At 35.6% G+C, this 20495-nt stretch overlaps 1 protein-coding gene across 1 annotated transcript in view; it reads right to left on the reverse strand.

Annotated features, from left to right (window-relative positions):
- The window catches only part of KDM4C (lysine demethylase 4C), a 265420-nt gene that overhangs the window by 23989 nt on the left and 220936 nt on the right, over nt 1-20495 (reverse strand). Inside the window, 4 exon segments of the mRNA XM_069881261.1 lie at nt 4415-4585; nt 5960-6035; nt 6037-6056; nt 11486-11671. Coding sequence (XP_069737362.1) covers nt 4415-4585; nt 5960-6035; nt 6037-6056; nt 11486-11671 — 453 coding nt within the window.

Here is a 20495-nt window from a genome sequence, read left to right on the forward strand (position 1 = left end):
AGAAACCAAGAAGCTGATAGAGTGTCCACACAGACATATGCAGACACTTATTTATTGCACCAATGGAAGTCAGTAGTCATGCACAAAGTCACTAGGGAGAAGTTCTTTTAACGAAGCACGACTTTGTTCTTTGTTCTTCATACTGAGCACTGACACTCACAGCCCCCAAAAGTGCTACTTTTTCTAACCTCCACATACAGAAAGTCCCATCTACACAATTATGGTTTTAAACTAACATTTCCTTTAGTTAGCCTGTGGTGGAAATAATTTTTCAATAACTGTCCAGCTAAATCCCATTTGTTCTACATTTCAAAGGAGGATGAAGTAAATCTGTTTTGTCTTTCATTAGCCTAATCCTACTATCCCAGGGACAATGTGAATTCAGCCCAAATGCTTGGCATGTTCTTTACCCAAATTAGTTCACCCTGTCTTGGGTAACTCCTAAGATTATAAATGTCTATGCAGCTTCAAGCTCCAGCCAGACAGCTAGGCCCGTAAAGACCATTTTGAATCTCAGCAAGTCCAAAATCATCAAGAAAGACCAGATAATCGGCAAACCTATGCACATAGTAAGTGTATACATTAAAGATGTCATGAGATGTCAAAGCTTTCACTTCATAATTTTGTAGGAGTGTAAAGTGAGCATTAGGGGACTGGGACAGAGGTAGAGCACTACAAAGAAGATTTGTGGCTTTTTTAAGTAGCTTCACAAATTAATTTGCCATCATACAGGCAGGTTTTTCTTCCAACACTGGCAACTAAAATGTGCTCCATTTTATTACAAACAAAGCAGAGGATAATAATTTTGGGCTTTGTGAAATTTAGGTGCACACTGTAGGAAGCTGTAGCTTGATTTTTTTCAGGTAAGGTGGTGTCCACTTCAAAAAAACAGTGGTAGATAAAAAAATCATCAAGCAAGGTGCTGGATGGATCAACTTAACACATGCAAAATTAATTCATAGTCTCATAGAATGGTTTGGGTTGGAAAGGACCTTAAAGATCATCTAGTTCCAATGCCCCTGCCATGGGCAGAGACACCTCCCACTAGACCAGGCTGCCCAGGGCCTCAGCCAACCTGGCCTTGAACACTTCCAAGAGGGGGTCAACCACAACTTCACTGAGCAACCTGTGCTAGTGCCTCACTACCCTCATCATGAAGAATTTCTTCCTAATATCTAATTTAAATCTTCCCCCTTCCAATTTAAAGCCATTCCCCTCATCCTGTCACTACAGGCCCTTGTAAAAGGTCCTTCCCCAGCCTTCTTGTAGGCCCCCAAATTCTTGTTTGACCTTTTGACAAATGCAGTCCAAATGTCTTAACCTGCACTAATATACACCTTTTCAACAGTATGCTTTTTAGAATTTATCAGGACCTCAAAAAATTACAATGTCATTCTGCAAAACAAAGTCATGAACTCCTTAATATTGCATCCAAGTGTCCTTCCAAACACATATCACTTCCTCAACTCTTAAGATGCTCTTGCTTGTAACGAACATTTACAGCAGCATTCCAAAAGCTACAGTATCTCTGAGGATGGTATTCAATTTATAGATTAAATAATAAAGTCCCTCTTGGACTGCGGGCATGACAGCCCAAAGATCAGATATACCTTCTCAGTGGAGAATTCTACATTTATACTTACCAGTAAAGTAAAATACAGTGCGGGTATGTCTTGGCAGCAAGCATAATTACATGATGTTTGTTCACTTAGTTTGCTGGATAACTGCAAGGAGAAATCATGACAGAAAAAGAATTTTGCATGTAAACCTGTCACTGGAGGACCAGGTTACTTACTGGGGCAACTGACATCTGGCCTGTTGGGCAGGACAGTACTCCTCCTGACGCTGAGCTAGGTGCTGCGTGACAAGTTACAGAGCCTTAATCCTTCAAGAAGTGGCAAGTGACATGCATACATGCTGTCTGTTGGTAGCAGTTACTCAAGACTGCAACGTATGCACTCCCATTTGTGTGCATGCATTATTAAACTAACTGCTAAACCTGTCACCTCACCTCCTTTAGAATACCATGTACTATCTTCCTTACCACAGTCTTTCCATGACTTAGGAAGCTGGCCTTCTGTTTCTTCCAGAAAAAAAAATCGTACTCATACACTTTGCATCCTCTTACACATGCTGGGTTGAGGGAAAGCTGACTGGTTAGCACATCCACAAGCTATCTAATAGGTTTAAACACTGCAATTGAGGAGTGATTATTCTAAGAAATACTGACAAGGTACAAATCAGGTATAGTACCCAAGCAATAGCTTGAAATAAAAAAATGTACATAGCTATTCCTATATCTAATACCTACACTTAAAAAAAAAAATCTGATGTATAGAGCAAATGCTAGCACAAACCAAGAAAAATACATCTGAGAAGAGAACAATGTATATCCTGCTTTGGTAGTTATTGAATGTTTACACACAAACAGAATTTCATGAAGCTTTGACTGAAACTTCTGTGCTCCCTACTTTCCTGCTTAAAAATAAATCACTGTGTCTGAACATTGGAATTGTGGTCTAGTGTGAGCTGAAATTATGTAGTAGATTCAGCACATATTGGAAAAGCAGAAAGCTCTTGCTATCTTTGTGAGCTAGTTGAAAAGTGAAAACAGATTAGAAAAATAAGTTCTTCAACAGGCAGCAACATTGCTTTCACACCAGATTTGATGAATAAGTTCTCCCAGTGGCACTAACACCTGATACGCGCATTGCATAGAATAGCAAATTTTAGTCCAGGCAGGAGAAAAAAATTATTTTTTTCCCTTCCAGTAACTGCTGCAGATATATTATCTAATGAAAACACAACAAGATTTCTCTAAGGGATGTGAAATTCATTTGGTGTTTCCATCAAACAATTATATGTTATTCACCCACTATCTGAGAAGCATTGAGGCATATCCAGACCTGATTACATTGATTCTTAGCTCCAGATCAGACTACCTACCTACGGCAGCAGGCAGTTCCTCATCTCTGCCTCACCAGATCCTTGATGTAGGCATAAGCAAAAGAGGGGTTTCTAATAATAGAGCCACATTTGCTTAATATCTTTATCACCCTAAATCAGAATGTCTTTGATCAGTAATGGAGCTTTTCAGAGTGTTTCAAATTAAAGGATAAATATTCAAAGACATGTAACAGGGATTTGCTTACTGTCTTCTGTTAAGACCACTGGGAGGTAAACAGCCCAATCCCCAAACACTGCTCTGAAATGTACTCTTTCAAACACTGTATTTTCAAAAGGCATCAGACTTTTCAATAACTAAGAAGCTTCTAAGAAAAACAGTATCATTTCCACTGATGTATCTGTCAGCTATTGCTACTTCCAGGAAAACATCTGGCTTGCAGAAAACAGCACAGCTCAAAGACTTCCAATGGAGAAGAATATGGAGTGCTCCTAGGGGTTGTGCCCCTTGAGCTGCAAAGCATGTAATCTTATGCACTGCTGCATATGCTCTTCTATACACAGAACAGGACAAAGGGATAATTGAAAAGTGGTCTTCTAACAAACAGCATTTTTGCATTCCAGCATTCACTGAAGACTCTAACTTTTAGAGACTATTAGCAGAAGGTACACCAAAAACACCAGTTCAGCACAAAAAGGACCCAGAGAAGCATGAAAGTAAACACGGAATAAAGTCATCTTGCAAGAAAGACATCACGTGATACCTGCTGAACACAACAAAACTTAACATCCAAAGTATTCATTGCAAATGTAGAGGGGAACAGAATCTTTCCCCAGTTGTCCAGAAATTTTGTTCATATGTGCTAAATACACTATGTGGTCCTTAACAGTTCTGAAAAACATGGTAGTTTCTTTAAGCACATAAGGGAAATCAAAATCTCAATTTCTTTTTCAAAATGCAATCAACTACACATTCTTCTCCCTGATGATTTTTATCATTAATAGTGTAATCTTACAAACTAAATATCAGAAGGTGTAAGCAAGTTGTTAGAACAGATTCTTGTGAGCTATTCTTCCCATTAGAGCAGGAGTTTTCTATTCAGCAAGGAATTTTTATGAGTTATCTCTGAGAGACAGACAAGGATATAAGGAATTCCCTCCCTCATATCCTTTATTAAATACATATTTCTTATTTAATTAAAAGACTTCATAAGATTACTTTTGATTCATTTGGTCAAATGGCAAAGACTAATTAGAACAACCAAGGTTTGGAAGCCTATAAGAAAATAATCATTCTCAACAGTGAAAGTAACAAAAGAACATGAACTGAATATTAAGATGTTATGCTCAAGGTCAAAAGAAGCAGTTAAAGAAATTCCAATGCTCTAATTAAAAAAAAAAACATACCAAAACCACAGAAATGAAAACAAAACAAAGAAACAAACCACAAAAAACCCCAAACAAACAAATCCAAATCCCAGAAGGAACAAGAATCTGAGAGAGTACTTACTACAATGTCTTCAGGGAAAGTATCCAGACTGAAAGAGCCATCATCAAACATGACTTCATAGAAGAGCTGAGTTGTCACTCCTATGACTCTGCAACTATAGTACCGCGTATTCCTGTGTTTCGTGATGACTGTCTGCCCAACTGTAATGGCCTCCTCACATGCTTTGGCTCTCTTGAGAAAAAAAGGATGAATTTAAAGGAAAATCTGATCTTAAAATACTAGCTTACTCATCAGGAAACTATCAGTGTCAAAATTGATAACAATTCTCCACTGAATACAAAAACTTCAAATGCAAAATCATTCCTTCTAATTGTGGTCACATAAATTTGTTTTACACAGGAAGTTTCTGCATTTAATGAGAAAACAAATGGCATCTGAAGAATAACAAATCCTTAGCACTCAAAAATAATTTTGCAGCTGATTTCTTCTAACTATTCTGCATTAGATCAATAACATACATTTAGCAATAGTTGTAACCTGTAATTTTATTTGCAGAATAACTTGCAGAATTTCCTTGAAGGGGTAAGATATGATGAACGCAGACTTTGGTCTTGTATTGTTTTATATAAGGAGATTTTTAAGTGCTGGATTTCAGTATGATTCTACATAATTGCTTAATGTCTTGCTATATAAGTTGTAAATGCACGTGCCGTTCTTGTCAGAGTTGTCTACAGCAGTGTACCCGAGTAACTTCTTAACCTGTACTGTACAGTACCTTTGCTTTAAAACTTCAGACAACAATGAATGCTCTTCATTAATTATTTACATAGCAAATCTGAAAAAATATATTTTTTTCATTTCTCACTTTTAATTCTCCAGAGTTAGTTATGTCAATCAGGAAAGCATCAGGGTTGTTAAACTATACAAAAATTCCACATCAATAACTGCTCAGGGGATTCTATAAATAAAAGGAAGAATGGAGCCTCCTAAGTGAGCAAATGTGCAGAAACTCACATGATGCAGACAGCTGTGACATAGTAGCTCCCAACTAATGTATTCCGATGAACCTTCCACTTAAAAAGCAACCTTTTTTGCCAGGAAAAATAAAACCAAGAGCAATCAAGAGCTTATCATCCTAATAACACAAGGAAGGCACTTCTTTCTTATGATCTTGTCTATCCATTACCATACAGAAGTCCATTGTTTACACAGAAGTGAGTCACTGTGACTTTGGGTTATATCTAAACAGTTAGACTTTTCTTATAATGAAAGATGCTGCTACAAGGGGCAACCACACTGGTATATACCAAGCCTACAATATTTTTTATCAGAAATTATTGTATAAGCAGCATGAAAAGACTTTATTACATACGCTAAAGTAATTGCTAAATTTCCTAGCTCTGTTTTTCAAATCTTCAATGGCAGTGAATCCTTCAATCAATATAATAACCTTAAAAACTATCTGTGAAAATCTGGAAAATACTACAACTGTAGAATTTTTAGCACTACTATCAAAAGGAGAACCAAGGACAGCATCAGTTCTTTTTGTTAGACTCCAAGCACTAATAATAATGCCAGTGCTTTTAGGGAAGAAGGAAAACCCACCCTAAACTCGAACACTTCTGGCTCTGTGGAGAGCGTAGGCAGTATCATGATTCTTTCTTGGACCAATTTCTGGGCTAAACCTCTCTGCTCCTGCAAACTAAGGGCAAATCAAGTACAAATATTCTGTACCATTTCTGGAGACAGTGCACTAAATCTCTTTGTGTCAGAGCTCTGCTTGACATACGCATTTGGAGGATTTAGCTGAGGTCACCTCAGATAGTAAAACCCAATAATATTTCTGAAGCACTTTCAACTTTACCTAGAAATAATGTTCTGAGCATACTGACAAATTATTTAACCATTTATATGTAGAACAAAATTCCTAGTTTTACCTGTCTATATTTAGATTGAGCAGCAGAATTAACTGCATTAACAATAATTTACTGGTATTCTCACAGGAGTGGCGACATGTCAATTAGCACTTTTTATACAATCTTGAAACATATTTAAACATAAATGTTAATTTACCTTTCAATTCTTGACTTTATTCTGTTATTGGGGGGGGGTGGGGATCAGAAGCAAAATGAGGAGCATTAATTGAGTTACTTCTATGAGATTATAGAAAAATCTGGATATTATAGTACAGAAACCCAAAGAAAAATATGTCTATTAAAAGATGTAAATGTTTATAAAGCCTGAAGATGGAACCTTTCAGAGAAGATGGAAGGCAAAATATAGTATTTTAAGAGATAATACATGTTCATTTAATGATAATTTTGCAGAGAAGAAATGCCACTGCTTATTAGAACAAATAATAAAAAACAACAATGTATCCCAGCTCAAGGAGAAGACTATTTTTCAGTATGTTATCTTGGTAGGATTCTTGATTTATTTCTCAGAAAAAATATTGACAAGTACACTCTGTAATTGATTGCATGTCCCAGAAAACATTTCCTGTCAAAATCTTATGAATTTATTGATGTTAAGAACGTCATTTTTTATCAGAAAGGACAGTTGTTATGTAAGAGAGTCTATCAGATTAAAGAAACAGCTGTGGTAGTTACCAGATTATTGAGAAAGCTGTGGTTTAAAATCCAAGATTTTCTTTAACAGTACCTAAGCCAAGGATGAGCTAAGATAGTGGCAGTAATACCGAAAACAAATAGATACAAAGGAAAAAAAAGTTAACCCTGCCTTCTGTGTACAAACTTCAAAAAGATAAGAAAGAAAATTATTTCCTCCCTCATTTTCTGCATGGCAGGACACAAAAATCTTGTTAAACATGATCTATAAACTATACATATATGAAATCATAACTATCATGAAATAGGCATCTGATGTACATCTAAATATCTAGAAACCATCTGACTACAATTTTTAATAGGGGATCCTCAAAACTGAAAAAAAAATATCTGATACAGGAACATAGTTCTCATTGCATCACTTTAAGCTTATTTCTCAGAACTGCAACTTTGGTGTAGAAATGATGCAGGACATTTCAGTGATATGCTGGCTCATGATTTTTTAATAGTATGTGCCACCTAAGGCATGCCCGAGTCTCTCTGAAATGTTAAAGGAGGAAGTAGTAGTTACTAGACAGTTGCAAACAATGACATTGCATTACTAAAGTATACAACAGGAAAAGGATCCACGGCTTCCATTCGACAGCATCTCTTCCTTCCCTGTGTCCCACAGACTTAAGAACTGGCTGATAATTGCAGAAGATAATTTGAAGTAGCTCTAAAACTAGCAACAGCAGGTTTTTACAACTCCTGTCTTTGTCCGTCCTATCAACAGTTAATCTTTCAAAATGCACATTACTGGTGCTATCTAGTTGGCCTCTTCTGATCACGCTTTCCAAACAAGGCATCACCTGTGAGTATATGTTTGCTTCCAGCTGGCTACTTCTGACCATCAGTGCAGTCTTTATTAATCTTGTATGGAACCCTCGGGGTTTTTTTTCCTGTTAGTGTAGTTGCATACTTCTATTTTTTATTTCCCATGTATGAAAGAGTTAAGAGTTCTTTTAATAAAAAAAAAAAAATCCATATGCAGCACTTACTCTCAACCATACTCCCAAATTTTCTTGCAGTTTGATGACAAAAAGGTGTGAGTGATGTGTCTCATGACCAGAGACAAGCACAGTCAAAGAGGAAAAAAAAAATAAAAAAACATGACCTGCTGTCTGTAAGTAGTAAATCATAGAGCCTTCTTTGCATACTGACACTACAATTCATATAACAAAATAATATAACATAGACTGCGACAGGAATAACCAAAAATGTTCTATATAAAGCAACTTTTCTGCTAGCAAACATTTGTGTTATTTTTAAAGTTGTACCTTCAGGAAATATAATAGGTATGCTTAGTTTTAAGCTCATGGACCTTGAAAGAACATATTCTTGAAAAGTCATATTATTATTTAAATACTCCAGTTCTTAGTATTTACTTCATTTGGCAGAAATATATAGATTATGCTTTCCCTTTTGATTGTTCACCACAATTTTACACCAGAAGACTTGCCAGTGTTTTCCACAGTTGACGTTAAAACAGTACTCAAGGCAAAAAAATCCTAAAGACAATACAGAACATGATTGCAAAAAAAACCCCACTTTTGAAAGTATATGGATATGTAATTTTGACGTAGTTTGATTGAGATCACAGCCATAACAATTTGGGTGTATACTCCATCTCATCACTGCAATAGGCCTTTGCCTGTTGTGAAGTGGTACACTCATAGCAGAAGTAATACATATTTACCTGTACATAGGTAGGGTTTTTTGTTGAGCACCCTCATTGATTTACATATTATAATACTACTATAGAAACATGTCACAATTTTTCCTAGTGTCCAGAAACTCTCCTCTGATTGTTGAGTTTTGGGTTGTTTAGATTTCAAACTTGAAGAAAGCAGCAGCCACTGGCATTTACTGAAAACATCTAGAGGCTATAATAGTGAAAAAAGACACTTTTAATTTTGTTTCGTTGAATTGAGGAGAAATAATACCATCCTTGCTTTATGTACAATGTTTTCAACTGCTAAATACCAGAATAGATTTTTTTCTTTCTGACAAGATAATCTATTGATCCCTGCAAAAGTTCACAAAGTGAGTATAATATTTCAGTTCGCATGATTCCCCTGTTCTGCTTTCAAGCAAGGAAGTTAAAACAACATACAAACAAAAAAAAAGTTCATTAGAAGCAAGATACATTGCTATGCCTAATGGTGAAGAGCAGTGCAATTTCTGCATGACAGAATAGCTAATAGGTAAGAAAAACATAACAAGAAAACCAATGGTGAAAAAAATTCCAAAGGCTTAAAGATATGAGGAGATTAATTATCCAAAGGACAAAGTATAAGGCACGTAGATGCAAACATATGGCAATCTCCTTTGTCTCGGGAGGAAGTTAAGAAGTTCACAGAACAAGATTCTTTAACAAAATATCTGACCTTTCCAAATTTGGGGCCAGTGAAGAACACAAAAGACTCATTTTTCTTTTTCTTCTGCAAATCTAATTTTTATTTGAGAAATAGGAAATAAATTAATAATACAGGGGGTTGTGTTTTTTTCAGAAATGTTGCTGCTGAGTTTCAGGAAAGGATGTGATAGTCCAGTTCCAAACTACTTTAAACATCCTTCACATAACAACTTAAAGAGAAGCCACACAGAATCCTGTTTTCCCATAGTTGTCAAGTTTTTTTTTCTTTTGACACTACCCAATAAAAGTCAAGAAAATCACTAATTAAAAACTGATTTTATGGGATTCCACGTTGCTTTATGACTATTGTGGTTTTATTCAAATGAGTGCATGGGTTTTTTCTTACTTTTCAAAATAATAGCTATTTAATAACTTCTTTTTTGTTTCAGAGCAAGTGTACACAATGAAAGAGTAAATTCTCCTTAAACAACCCACCTGGTTTTCATTAATATTGTGTAGGTATTTTTATTAATAACTAAAACAAACACGGAAATGCCAGAAAAGAAGACTGTTTAGGACAGACACAGCACTATATTAAGTGCTGTATAAACATAGAATAAACTACCTCAAATTTCAACACATTTACCATTAAGTAACATAAAAAAGAATTAGCTGAAGAAAATCACATGTGTTGTTTAACAGCATAAGGGGACTCCAGCATCAGAGACTGATGTATTAAGAGAAGTTGGAGGGAAAATGGGGCTGAGGAAATGGCTGCAATACACATTTGAAGTAGGAATACAGGCAATTATTATGCAGAAAGTCCTATTTGATTAGAGAATGATTACTCAGCTACTTATGCAAACCCCACTACCAAGAATATAAAGACTTGTCCCAAGCAAATAGAAAAATTCTGGGAAGAACAGCTGTGTTTTCACAGGCCATCATTTTAACCCAGTAATTTTCAAGTTACGATAATGTTTTCCACGAAATCCAAGGAAATCATCTTAGTTGCTTGCTCAGATAGAGGTTTGTTTGTTTTTCAAACCAACCTAATTTTCTCAAAAAACGTTTGAAGAAACTAAAACCACATGAAGTATACTGGTTTCACATGCTAATTCATTTCAGAAAACAGAAACTACTTAAACGGCGTAATCGTTCTGGGGAAGATTTAAATAGGGACAAAATTTGTTTCCTGTTTTAAGAATGACCAGCAGATAGAATGCTCAGACTGACTGATTACTCTGGTAGGGAGGCATTACATTTTACTACACTTGAAAGTAAACCTTACTCTTCAGTGGTCTTGCCATTAAGACCAAAGATTCACTGATAATCTCTTGAAAGAAAGACATATATTACAAACATTACCTGGGTTTATTTCTTACACTTCTAATGTACAAAGGAGATAAAAACTTTGCAACTTGCGAATTCTCAACGTGATTAACTTAACAAGCTATTTCCTTAATAAGACTATGTTAAGCCATTCTAGTGTGCTAGGAAACAAAACACAGTTTTAAAAGCTCAAGATAAAAAGCAAGAGTTCTCTCTTAAGTGAGCTTGTAACTCATTTGAATAGAAAACATTAAATACAACAAGACAGCAATAACTAACATTTCATGTGTCTCATCTAAAATTAAAGGATCCTCCTCAGCACAGGCAGGAAATAAAAAGGCACAGTAATAGCACGAATTTTCATGACATACTGGTGTATATACATGTATACATGTATACTGGTTTGCCACATGACAGAATAATTTTAATTGGATATTCGCAATACACTGTTTGGCTGTGAAACAAAGATATTCTATATATAACATATTCTTTATCTCACAGTATCTATGAGTTTTTGCAAGATACCATGATATGGGTATTTGTAATACACTCCGGGTTAACAGAACAGAGCATTCAAAGACTTGTTCTGACTGTCAAAACAATACCTTCAACAATGACTCTAATCCAAAAATGTGTTAGAGATATCAAGTATCATTTCTCCCATGTAATGGCATAGGGAAAAAACCTTCAAGATGTAATAGTTTGCTGTGTTTGGAAATACAATAGTTAGAGTTGTTATAATACATGGTGTGAATCCTTTCTTCTATTTTTTTGTGAAATATACTTTGATTCTGCAAATACACTTTTTAACAAAGAAGGAAACGAATTCTTTACCACATTCTGGTTGATCTTGTGCCTGAAACACATGATGTAGACAACATATGGCCAGTCATCAGGTTCCATTAACACCCCTGCAGCATGGGCACAGGTAACATGAAATGAGGCTGGGCATCGTCCATATGAACATTGAATGCAGGCACCAGAGATTTTCTTAATTCTCTGTCTGCAGAAGATACATTTCTGTGGAAGCAAAGTAAACAGAACATTTACCATACTACTAACCCAACGCAACTCCATCAAATTATGCAAGTATCTCAAGGACCAAAAAGTTATTTGTGCTTCACTGATTACCTTTTATACCGTTCGATATGCATGACAAAGAACCAGCATTTATGAATTACAAGGTGATTTATTAATATGATAATAGGAAGTATTTTTGCCTTTTTTCCATTAATATGATCTCTTCCAGTGCTATAGTAAGAAAACTGATACGTAGATAGCTATTTAGAAGTTTAACTTCAAAAATTCCATATACTTCTCTGAAAATTAACCTGCTCTTCCTAAAATATGTAAAGTGAAAAACCTACACACAATGCTGCAAAATGTAACAGTAAGATGGAAAAATAAAGAGAACAGGCCCCTAGAAATGTAGAGCTAGACAGGACCTCCACATATTATTTAACTTAGCACCCTACTCTGAAGATGGACTAAGAATATACTTAGCCTTTGGGAGATGGCTAATCTAACAAGTTCATGAAACAATTTCTACAATATCCTCAGATAACCTATTGCCATGGATAAATCTCTTCAAAATTAGAAATATTTTCTTTATCTCAAGCCTTTGCATATTTCCACAGTTTAAGGCTGTTTCTAGGTCTGTTTACATTTTTTCTAGTTTGGTTGTCAGTGGTTTTGTATTTAATACAACAGTGATGGAGTATGCCCCACTTCATATATTAAAACATCATGTCAACATGTGGTCTGTGAACACAGAAGGCCTTGTGAGAGATGGGATGGTTGGAGGATGCCTCCGGCACAGCGATCATGAAATGACAGAATTCTCAGTTGTTGGAGATGTAAGGAGGGGGAGTCAGCAGAAGTGACGCCTTGGACTTCCAGAGGGCAGACTTTGGACTGTACAGAAAGCTGGTTGATAAATTCCTTGGGAGGGAGTCCTAAGGGGCAAAGGAGCCCAGGAAGGCTGGATGCTCTTTAAGAAGGAAATCCTGGTGGCAAATGAGCCGGCCATCCACGTGTGCTGGAAAATGAGCCGTCAGGGAAGAAAACCATCTTGGCTGAGCAGAGAGCTTTGGGTGGAGCCCAGAAAAAAAAAGGGAAAGTCTGTGAGCTCTGGAAGAAGGGGCAGGCATCTCAGAAAGGCTACAGGGATGAAGTGAGATCATGCAGAGAGAAAATCAGAAGGGCTAAAGCCCAACTAGAGCTTAAGATTGGACAATTCTGTGAAAAATAATAAAAGATGTTTTCTACAAATATATTAAGAACAAAAGGAGGGCCAAGGAGAATCTTCATCCTTTACTGTATACAGGGGATTTTTTTGGATGTACGTATTCAGAACTCAGTAAAATAAGAATTCCATAAAAAAAATACAACCGACATCTATTACATGTGATGTCCAGCCATCAAGTTCATGCAAACGCATAGCTCCTTTTGAATCCTTTTTCACACAGATATACACACAAATTCACCAGTCAGCTTAACAAAAGAGGACAGACTGGAGTATGAAACAACAATGACAACAAAAAGTCTGAGTGTGACTGAAACACTCCAAAAATGAAGTTCAAACAAAACATAGCAAAAAAGGAATAGGTATAATAATAAAGTGCAGCTAAACAAGCAGTAACATAAGGAACTATGTTACAGAAGGAAATGTTGATCTTCTGAAATTACTAGTTGCACTTGTGCAAGGCAGCAGATCCAGGAACAATACAATGTGGCTGTAAGTTTCTTCAGTATCTTGCTAATGTATATGAAAACTTGGGAGACGCATCAGTCTAAAGCATTATATTACAGTGCTTCAGAAAAAGATGCACTTACAACTATATATATGTACAATTGTTCTGATATCTTAATGGTTATTACCTTTCAGAAGTGGAAAAGCTAAAAAACAAAAGCAACACAAAGACAGTGAGAGATACCATAAGGGAAGGTGGAAGTGCAGCCATAAAAATTGAAGATGTAACATATTAAATGGGTTGGCCAAATCCAGAAAAATTAGAACAAAAATTCAGCCCTCTTGTAAAAGAGACTGACTCCTCTGTTCTCTTCTGGCATAGGTTAACTTAATAAGAACATATTAGATAAACTGACATACTGTGAGAAAAGTTATTTCTCTAAGTACTTTCCAGAGCTGAAACTTGAAAGTACTGAAAAAATTAATTTTTTTTTAAAAAAGCTGTTAAATTACTATTGAATATATTCTGATTTCCATCATGCTGGTATAAAATTTCAGCAATACTGATGCAAAGTGAAAGTACTTCAGATTTACTTTTATATAAAAGGAATATTGCTCAGCTATATATAATTATGTGAACACAGACTTCAAGTCATGTAAAGAAAGTGAGAATATTTCCTGCATGTTAACCATGAGAGAAATCCATCTCACTGTAAAATACAAGGAAGGCCAAATACACACACTCATGTCTTGTGCTACATTCTTACACTCTTCAGGACTGAGAAATACTAAGAACATGGATATGAACAGGGAAAACAAACATTGGAGGAAAAATAAAGAATCCCTGTGCTTATTGAATACCAGTCTTCCTTCAGAGAGCACTACAAGAATCAAGGTTGACTAATAATGAAATACATTTCCTATTGTTTGTAAGATGTGTCTCTTGTACAAGTGCAACACTGAAAGGGATGATGCAGATGTACCCCAGCTTTACAATGAGTCTCAAACTTAGGCATGAATTTGGGAAAGTAAACATATGCACAAATGAAAGTCTAACGTACAAGCTAACTCATATTGTGTAACTGTAGTAGGCAGGATGGCCTAATTCAGAGATATAACAAAAAGCTCCTTTGTCTTTGAAAATATAAATCAAACAGTTAATCTGCTATATTTCATTAATCAAATCAGAATACACAGAATAAAAGTGAAACAAACTATAAAAATCTGCTCTGCATAGCCTTTTGGAACCTTAGCTGAGCTATATACCTAGCCCTATACTAACTATAAGTAGTAAATGGATCTGTGCTGGGTCTGAATAACCCATACTAGAAAATCTCCCCCTTCTTAGCTTCTAACTAATAATGCATTTCTCATACTTTCCTTGGGACATTACAGCATATGAATTTTTGAACCTTCCCCCCTCCCCATGTTAATACTGATTTCATGGTGAAGAAAAAAAATAAAAAGTGATATAAATGTTTTGTACTGCTTTGCTTAAGAAAAAAAAATCACTAAATTTAATCACTTGAACTTAAAGGAAAAAGGTATAAAAAATTATGAGAGAGGGAAACACCAGTTGTGAAGACTTGAGGTTTCACTACCCCTCCCACCCTGGCCCAAAATCTTATTTATTTAAGTTTGCAAAATAAAGGATTTATATAGAATGGAAGCAATACTGAACAAATCGTGGATAGGGAAAGAATCTAAACACCTCTCTGATTGGGCAAACCTCATATTTAGGTATGTAAGCTTTCTACTTGTGAAATTAACAAGTTTGACATACTATGAACACATTTACTGAAACATAGTTATGATAATTCAATGCCCAGATGACAGCTTTTCAGTAGCATGAAACTACAGCTGTTTCTAACAGCTAAAATAAAATCAACTTCCTAGATAGCCATGGAGAATGTCATTTTGACTTAATGCTTGCCAGATATTCATGCAAAGCAAAGCAATGGGGGAAGTAGCTGAGGATCAATCTTAATAACAGATTCAGAGGCAAAATGAATCGGAGAATAAATAAAATTGTTTATATAACTGGAGATTAAGAATATAGGACAGAAAAATATACTGTGATTTTCTAGGAGGTGAAATGACCTCTTTTTGCCCTCAAAATGAAAAATATTCTGCTGCAAATGGATTTCATAATCACAGAATAGCTTTTTAATATTAATACATTGCAAATATATAAACAGAATGGATTTTAAAGAACAAGTCTGAGGAAAAAGATGCTAATATTTTGCAGAAGAAAGTCTCATTTTTATGCATCCTTATATGAAGAATTTTATATTCCTTCCCTCAAAAAGAGCAGTAGTTACAAAACAAAATTCCAGTCCTTAAAAGGATCATGTATTAACCACAGTAACACTGCTTTTCCTCTAAGATCTGCTTTGGCACCTCTGAATTCATAATGAATCTGCATCGCTTCAGAATTTATTTTACCAGACAGGCAATATTAATTACTGTTGTGTATGACCACACTCTAGATTTTATATGTTGGTCCTACTATAACCAGTAGGTTTCAACAGAGCAAAGATTTCACACAGAATATTGTCACAAGGAGTTTCACTAGCTTATCAGCTCTTATAACTTGATACATACAGTTTGAAATGCACAACGAAGCTAATTTTTCCTTCTCCAGTCCAAAGCCATAAGATGGATTGGAAGTAAGAAAAGATTACAGTCTAGTCATACTGCAAGAGTTAGTAGCAAGGTACTCACTGAAAGATTTGTTAAAGATGCACAACACAGTCAGAAGATACATACTATGAAGAGAATGGACACATTATCTGCAGATCAGTTGAGCACATACTGTCTGCACACCATCTTTCAGAATACAAAATCAGCACTTAATTTTGGCAGACAGCATAGTGCATTTCTATGGACATAAATACATTACTTTTTCATTTTATATTTCCCCTTATTCTTGATTAATGTAAACCAAGCTGAACGTTTCAGCTATGAATCTGACAAAACTCAGAATCAGACCGTGTGAAAAACAGAGTTTCTTAGATCATCCATTCCACTGTTCAGCATGTTAGACGCTTATATAAAATTAGCCAAGAATGTTGTTAGATAAACTGTCAAGGGACTATTGCATCCCTCTGGTATTTCAAACACAGTAGCAAGTACTTTAAGAGGAAAAAATCCCAATATTTGTAGAAAACATTTTGTAATTTCCTAATGCTCGGTAAGTCTGCCTACAGCAAGTGGCTAAGGCAAATTAAACATGGCAGACATTATCTAGATGTAGGAAAAATTCCATTAGTCACATATTCCATCAAAGAAGTAAACATAGCACTTATGTAGCAGGAACTAATCTTATTTTGTAAAAACTCTGTAGTTTTGTAATGCAGTTTTGGATCCACTCTCAATGAATGAACCTGTAAGTTATGTTTAATTCTGAATTAAACATGGCAAGGTCTTGACATAGCACCAAATATACATACTGTTTTAATATACAATTTTAAGAGCTAATAAAAATATTACCAGGACTCACAAAAATTACGTATAAATACAATACGCATCTACTATTTCAGTGAAACTGATAAGGTACCAATATCTTTTTACTTCGTAGGAAAGACAGACATACAATGTAGAGTGAAAATAAATGTTAGCTTTTCTAAAGATTGTGCAACTCTAATGAAAGAGTCCTTACACTGTAGGTTAAAAGAAAAACAAAAGCAATCAAAGAAAAAAAAAAGCACTTGGTGGAGAAGTTCTCCATTTAGAAGGTGGCTGAAAAGATTATGCTCCTGTGATACACTATGTAATTTCCTTAACTGGTAAAAGGTGAATGTTGTGAGACAAAAGGAAAGAAGAGACTTTGTTAGAGCTCCAAGTGTTGCCTATGAAGTAGCACTCACCACCACAATACCCACAACCACACCATATCTAGGGCAGTAAACTGATATGTACTTATTTTCAGTATTCTTGAAGTAGTCAATATTTGTAATTATATTTCAACACAAAGCACTGCAGTTAAGTTCCTACTCCTTTTTCAGGTTACACTACTATTAGTGTTCTATGCTGTCAGAGATGCCCAGAAAGTTCTTGAGAGGTCTGCAATCCTGCCCTAGAGATCTACTGATGTAAGTACCATATACACGCACCACTACTATATCCTCAAAGTCTTATTATCAATGAATGCTAAAAGGAAAATATTCAATCAGCATATATCCTCCTGTAAAAGAAGAATCACTACATTATGAATATGGTTCTAGCACATAGTGAATGAACAGGAGAATACCACACCATTTCTTTCCAGATTCATATACACTAGGTGACACTCTGAGAATTTAGTTATCCTACCTCTTCGTATCTTCATAGCTACCTTCTTTCTCAAATATTAATATGGTCAAATTCAGATTCTTTTCTGCACTCCAGTCACCCAGTCACAATGACATACTTCTTAACACAAGTAACTAATGCAGAGACAAAATAACTGTGCAAAATAGGGCCTTAACTATTTCTGTACAGTCAAAGAAAAATTGAGGTTGGAGACCTCCTGAGGTTATATAGTCCAACACCTCGCCAACGCTGACCTAAATCAGGTTAAACAAGGTCTGTCCAGCTGACTTTTGAACATCCACAGGGACAAAGATCTCTTGGCTTTGCTGGGCCTCCATTCAAGCATGTGGCCATCAACTTCCCTAGTAAGAAAATTCTTTTTTTTTTTCACTACACTGGAATTTACCATGTTCCTATTTGTGTTCTTCGTCTCTCAAGATATTATCATGCACCTCCAGAGGGCACTTGGATCCACCTTCCCTTTATCCTCTGATTACCTAGTAATAAATAGCAGTAAGGTCTTTGAAAGAAAAGGTGTCTCTTTCCCAGGCTGAACAAACCCAGTTTCTCCCATCTCTCTGAACACATTCTGTGATGCTCCTACCCCGAGCATCTCAGTGGTCTTTCATTTGACTTGGTCTTATATGTCAATATGCTTCTTGTAATAGGGAGACCAGGTGCAATCTTAGAAATGCCAAATAAAAGGGAAGGACTGATCAGTTCCCTGGGCCTGCTGGCTACAAGTCTTATAAATCAAGCCTGGGATGTAATTGGCCCTCTTTGCTGCAAGGACATACTGCCAATTTATTATTTATACTTAGTACAGAGAAGAACATGGTTTCTGTATTATTTATTTAATAATAATCGCTTTATAATATGTAGTAAGAACACATAGAAATGCACAGAGAGAATTTAATGCTTTAATAGAGAACAGTTAAATTAGAACTGAGATGCACCATTGAAAGGATTACATTCTTAGCAATATCCTGGAAGCAATTTACTGAAATAAAAAAATGCAAAGTCAGTCTTTATCAAAATAAAGGCACTTCTATCTCTTATCTAGTAAACTCTCAATCCTTCTGAGAATCGTAAGTAAGGAAGGTGATACCAATATACACACTCCCAAAGAAAACAAAATTACTAAAAGGTCGATCATACAGCATTTAAGATAAGCTCCTTCAAATGTGTAGAAATAAGAATCTCTTCAAGCACAAACAGAAACCCTTGATGGCAATACAAGCTCAAATATCACAATTTAATCTACCTACTAGCATGACTGTAGTGTTCTGCTTTATGTCTTAAAAGATTAGAAAATGGGAATGGACTTCAGTATATGTCCTCCGGGCAAGAAAGGGTTATGGCCAATTATGTAGGTGAATGCATTTTGCCTCTGGGAAGAAAAATACTGTGCTTTTGAAGTACATTGAATGAGGACACAGTTGCTTGTCAAGCTCTTCTCTGTTGAAGGGATATTATGGTGGACAGAATACAGTATTAGCAAAGAAGGATAAGTAAAACCATTTAGTGTGGTTATGCTGCTGAACTAGAAACCACCTAGCACACCCACAGTAAATTTAGCAAATGTGAGTCATGCTATTTCCAGGTGACAACATATAAACAACTGAATAAGTAAAAACTGGAAATAATGGGCTATTCAAGGGTGGAGGGATATGTAGTTCATTTCAGTTTGGGTTTGGCTATTGGGGATTTTTCTTTTTTGAGTTGTTTTATTTAATGTTAGGAAATAGTCAAGGCACACAGAGTTTAAACATTCTCTGTAACATGTATCAGGTCTGAAAAGCTTAGGGCACTGCATATATTATAAAGAAAAAGATTGCTTCTGAAACTTTCAGCCAAAAGCTAAAATCTGCTTTTCAGCAGAATTTATGTTAATATTATAGCTAACCAGAAAACAGTGTCATTTCAACAGGCAAAAGTGATAAAGCAGTACAGAAAATTTATAACATCCTCTAAGACATATTAAAACATTTTACGAATTTTGAAAAATTCCACAATCTAAAGTGAATCAGTTTGTAGTATCTGAGAAACTGTAAGTTTCACTTATTTCTAAGTACAGTACTAACTCCACTAAGCAAATACTTAGAACAATCTGATGTCACTGCAGAAGAGGATAAGCCATGTGTTCAAGTAGTTAGCCATTATAAACATTTGACAAAATATGGTTCTTTTTAAATTGAAATATATTAGCTATCTATGTACTTACTGATTAACATAGTTGTCAACAAAAATGCAGAAGCAAAAATTGAAATTATAGCATGCTTATTATAAGTTAGGGGTTTTTCACCTTCTTTTTCCCCGTTTTCCTTTTTTCCCTTAAAAGATAAAAAAAAAATAAAATAACAATATGATGGCCTTATCTTGGGCAGGTAGGCATAAAAATCTCATAAAGTATCATTCTTCTGGCACAAGTCTAAAAGTATGTGGATGTCAGCACAGTTGCAAAGCATTCCAAGTTTGCCATGGAAACAACATTCTTATTTCAAAATAATACAACTGCTCACTGTGGACTACTGGCATGAAAATTCCCAATCCAAGCTCATTGACAGCTTGTGGAGCCGACAGATGAGGCGTGGAAAATATTTTAAATTAGTTCATTTATCTTGCTGAGACATAGGAAGAGACTGAAAATTTTTCATGTTTATAGAAAAAAGAAGAAAGAGAGAGAAAAGGGGGGGGAAGAAGAGACGGGGGAAAGGCAGGGGGTAAAGATATGTAAAAAAGGAGAGGAAAGGAAGGAAAAGGGGGAGAGGGAGGTGAAAGTAGGAAAAGGGGTGAGGGGAAAGAGGGCAAGGGCGAAAAGGGAGTGAAAGAACATGAATGTTTGGGAAAGAGCAGCTT

The sequence above is a fragment of the Phaenicophaeus curvirostris genome, chromosome Z (genome assembly GCF_032191515.1).
Source record: "Phaenicophaeus curvirostris isolate KB17595 chromosome Z, BPBGC_Pcur_1.0, whole genome shotgun sequence".
Lineage (NCBI taxonomy): Eukaryota > Metazoa > Chordata > Aves > Cuculiformes > Cuculidae > Phaenicophaeus > Phaenicophaeus curvirostris.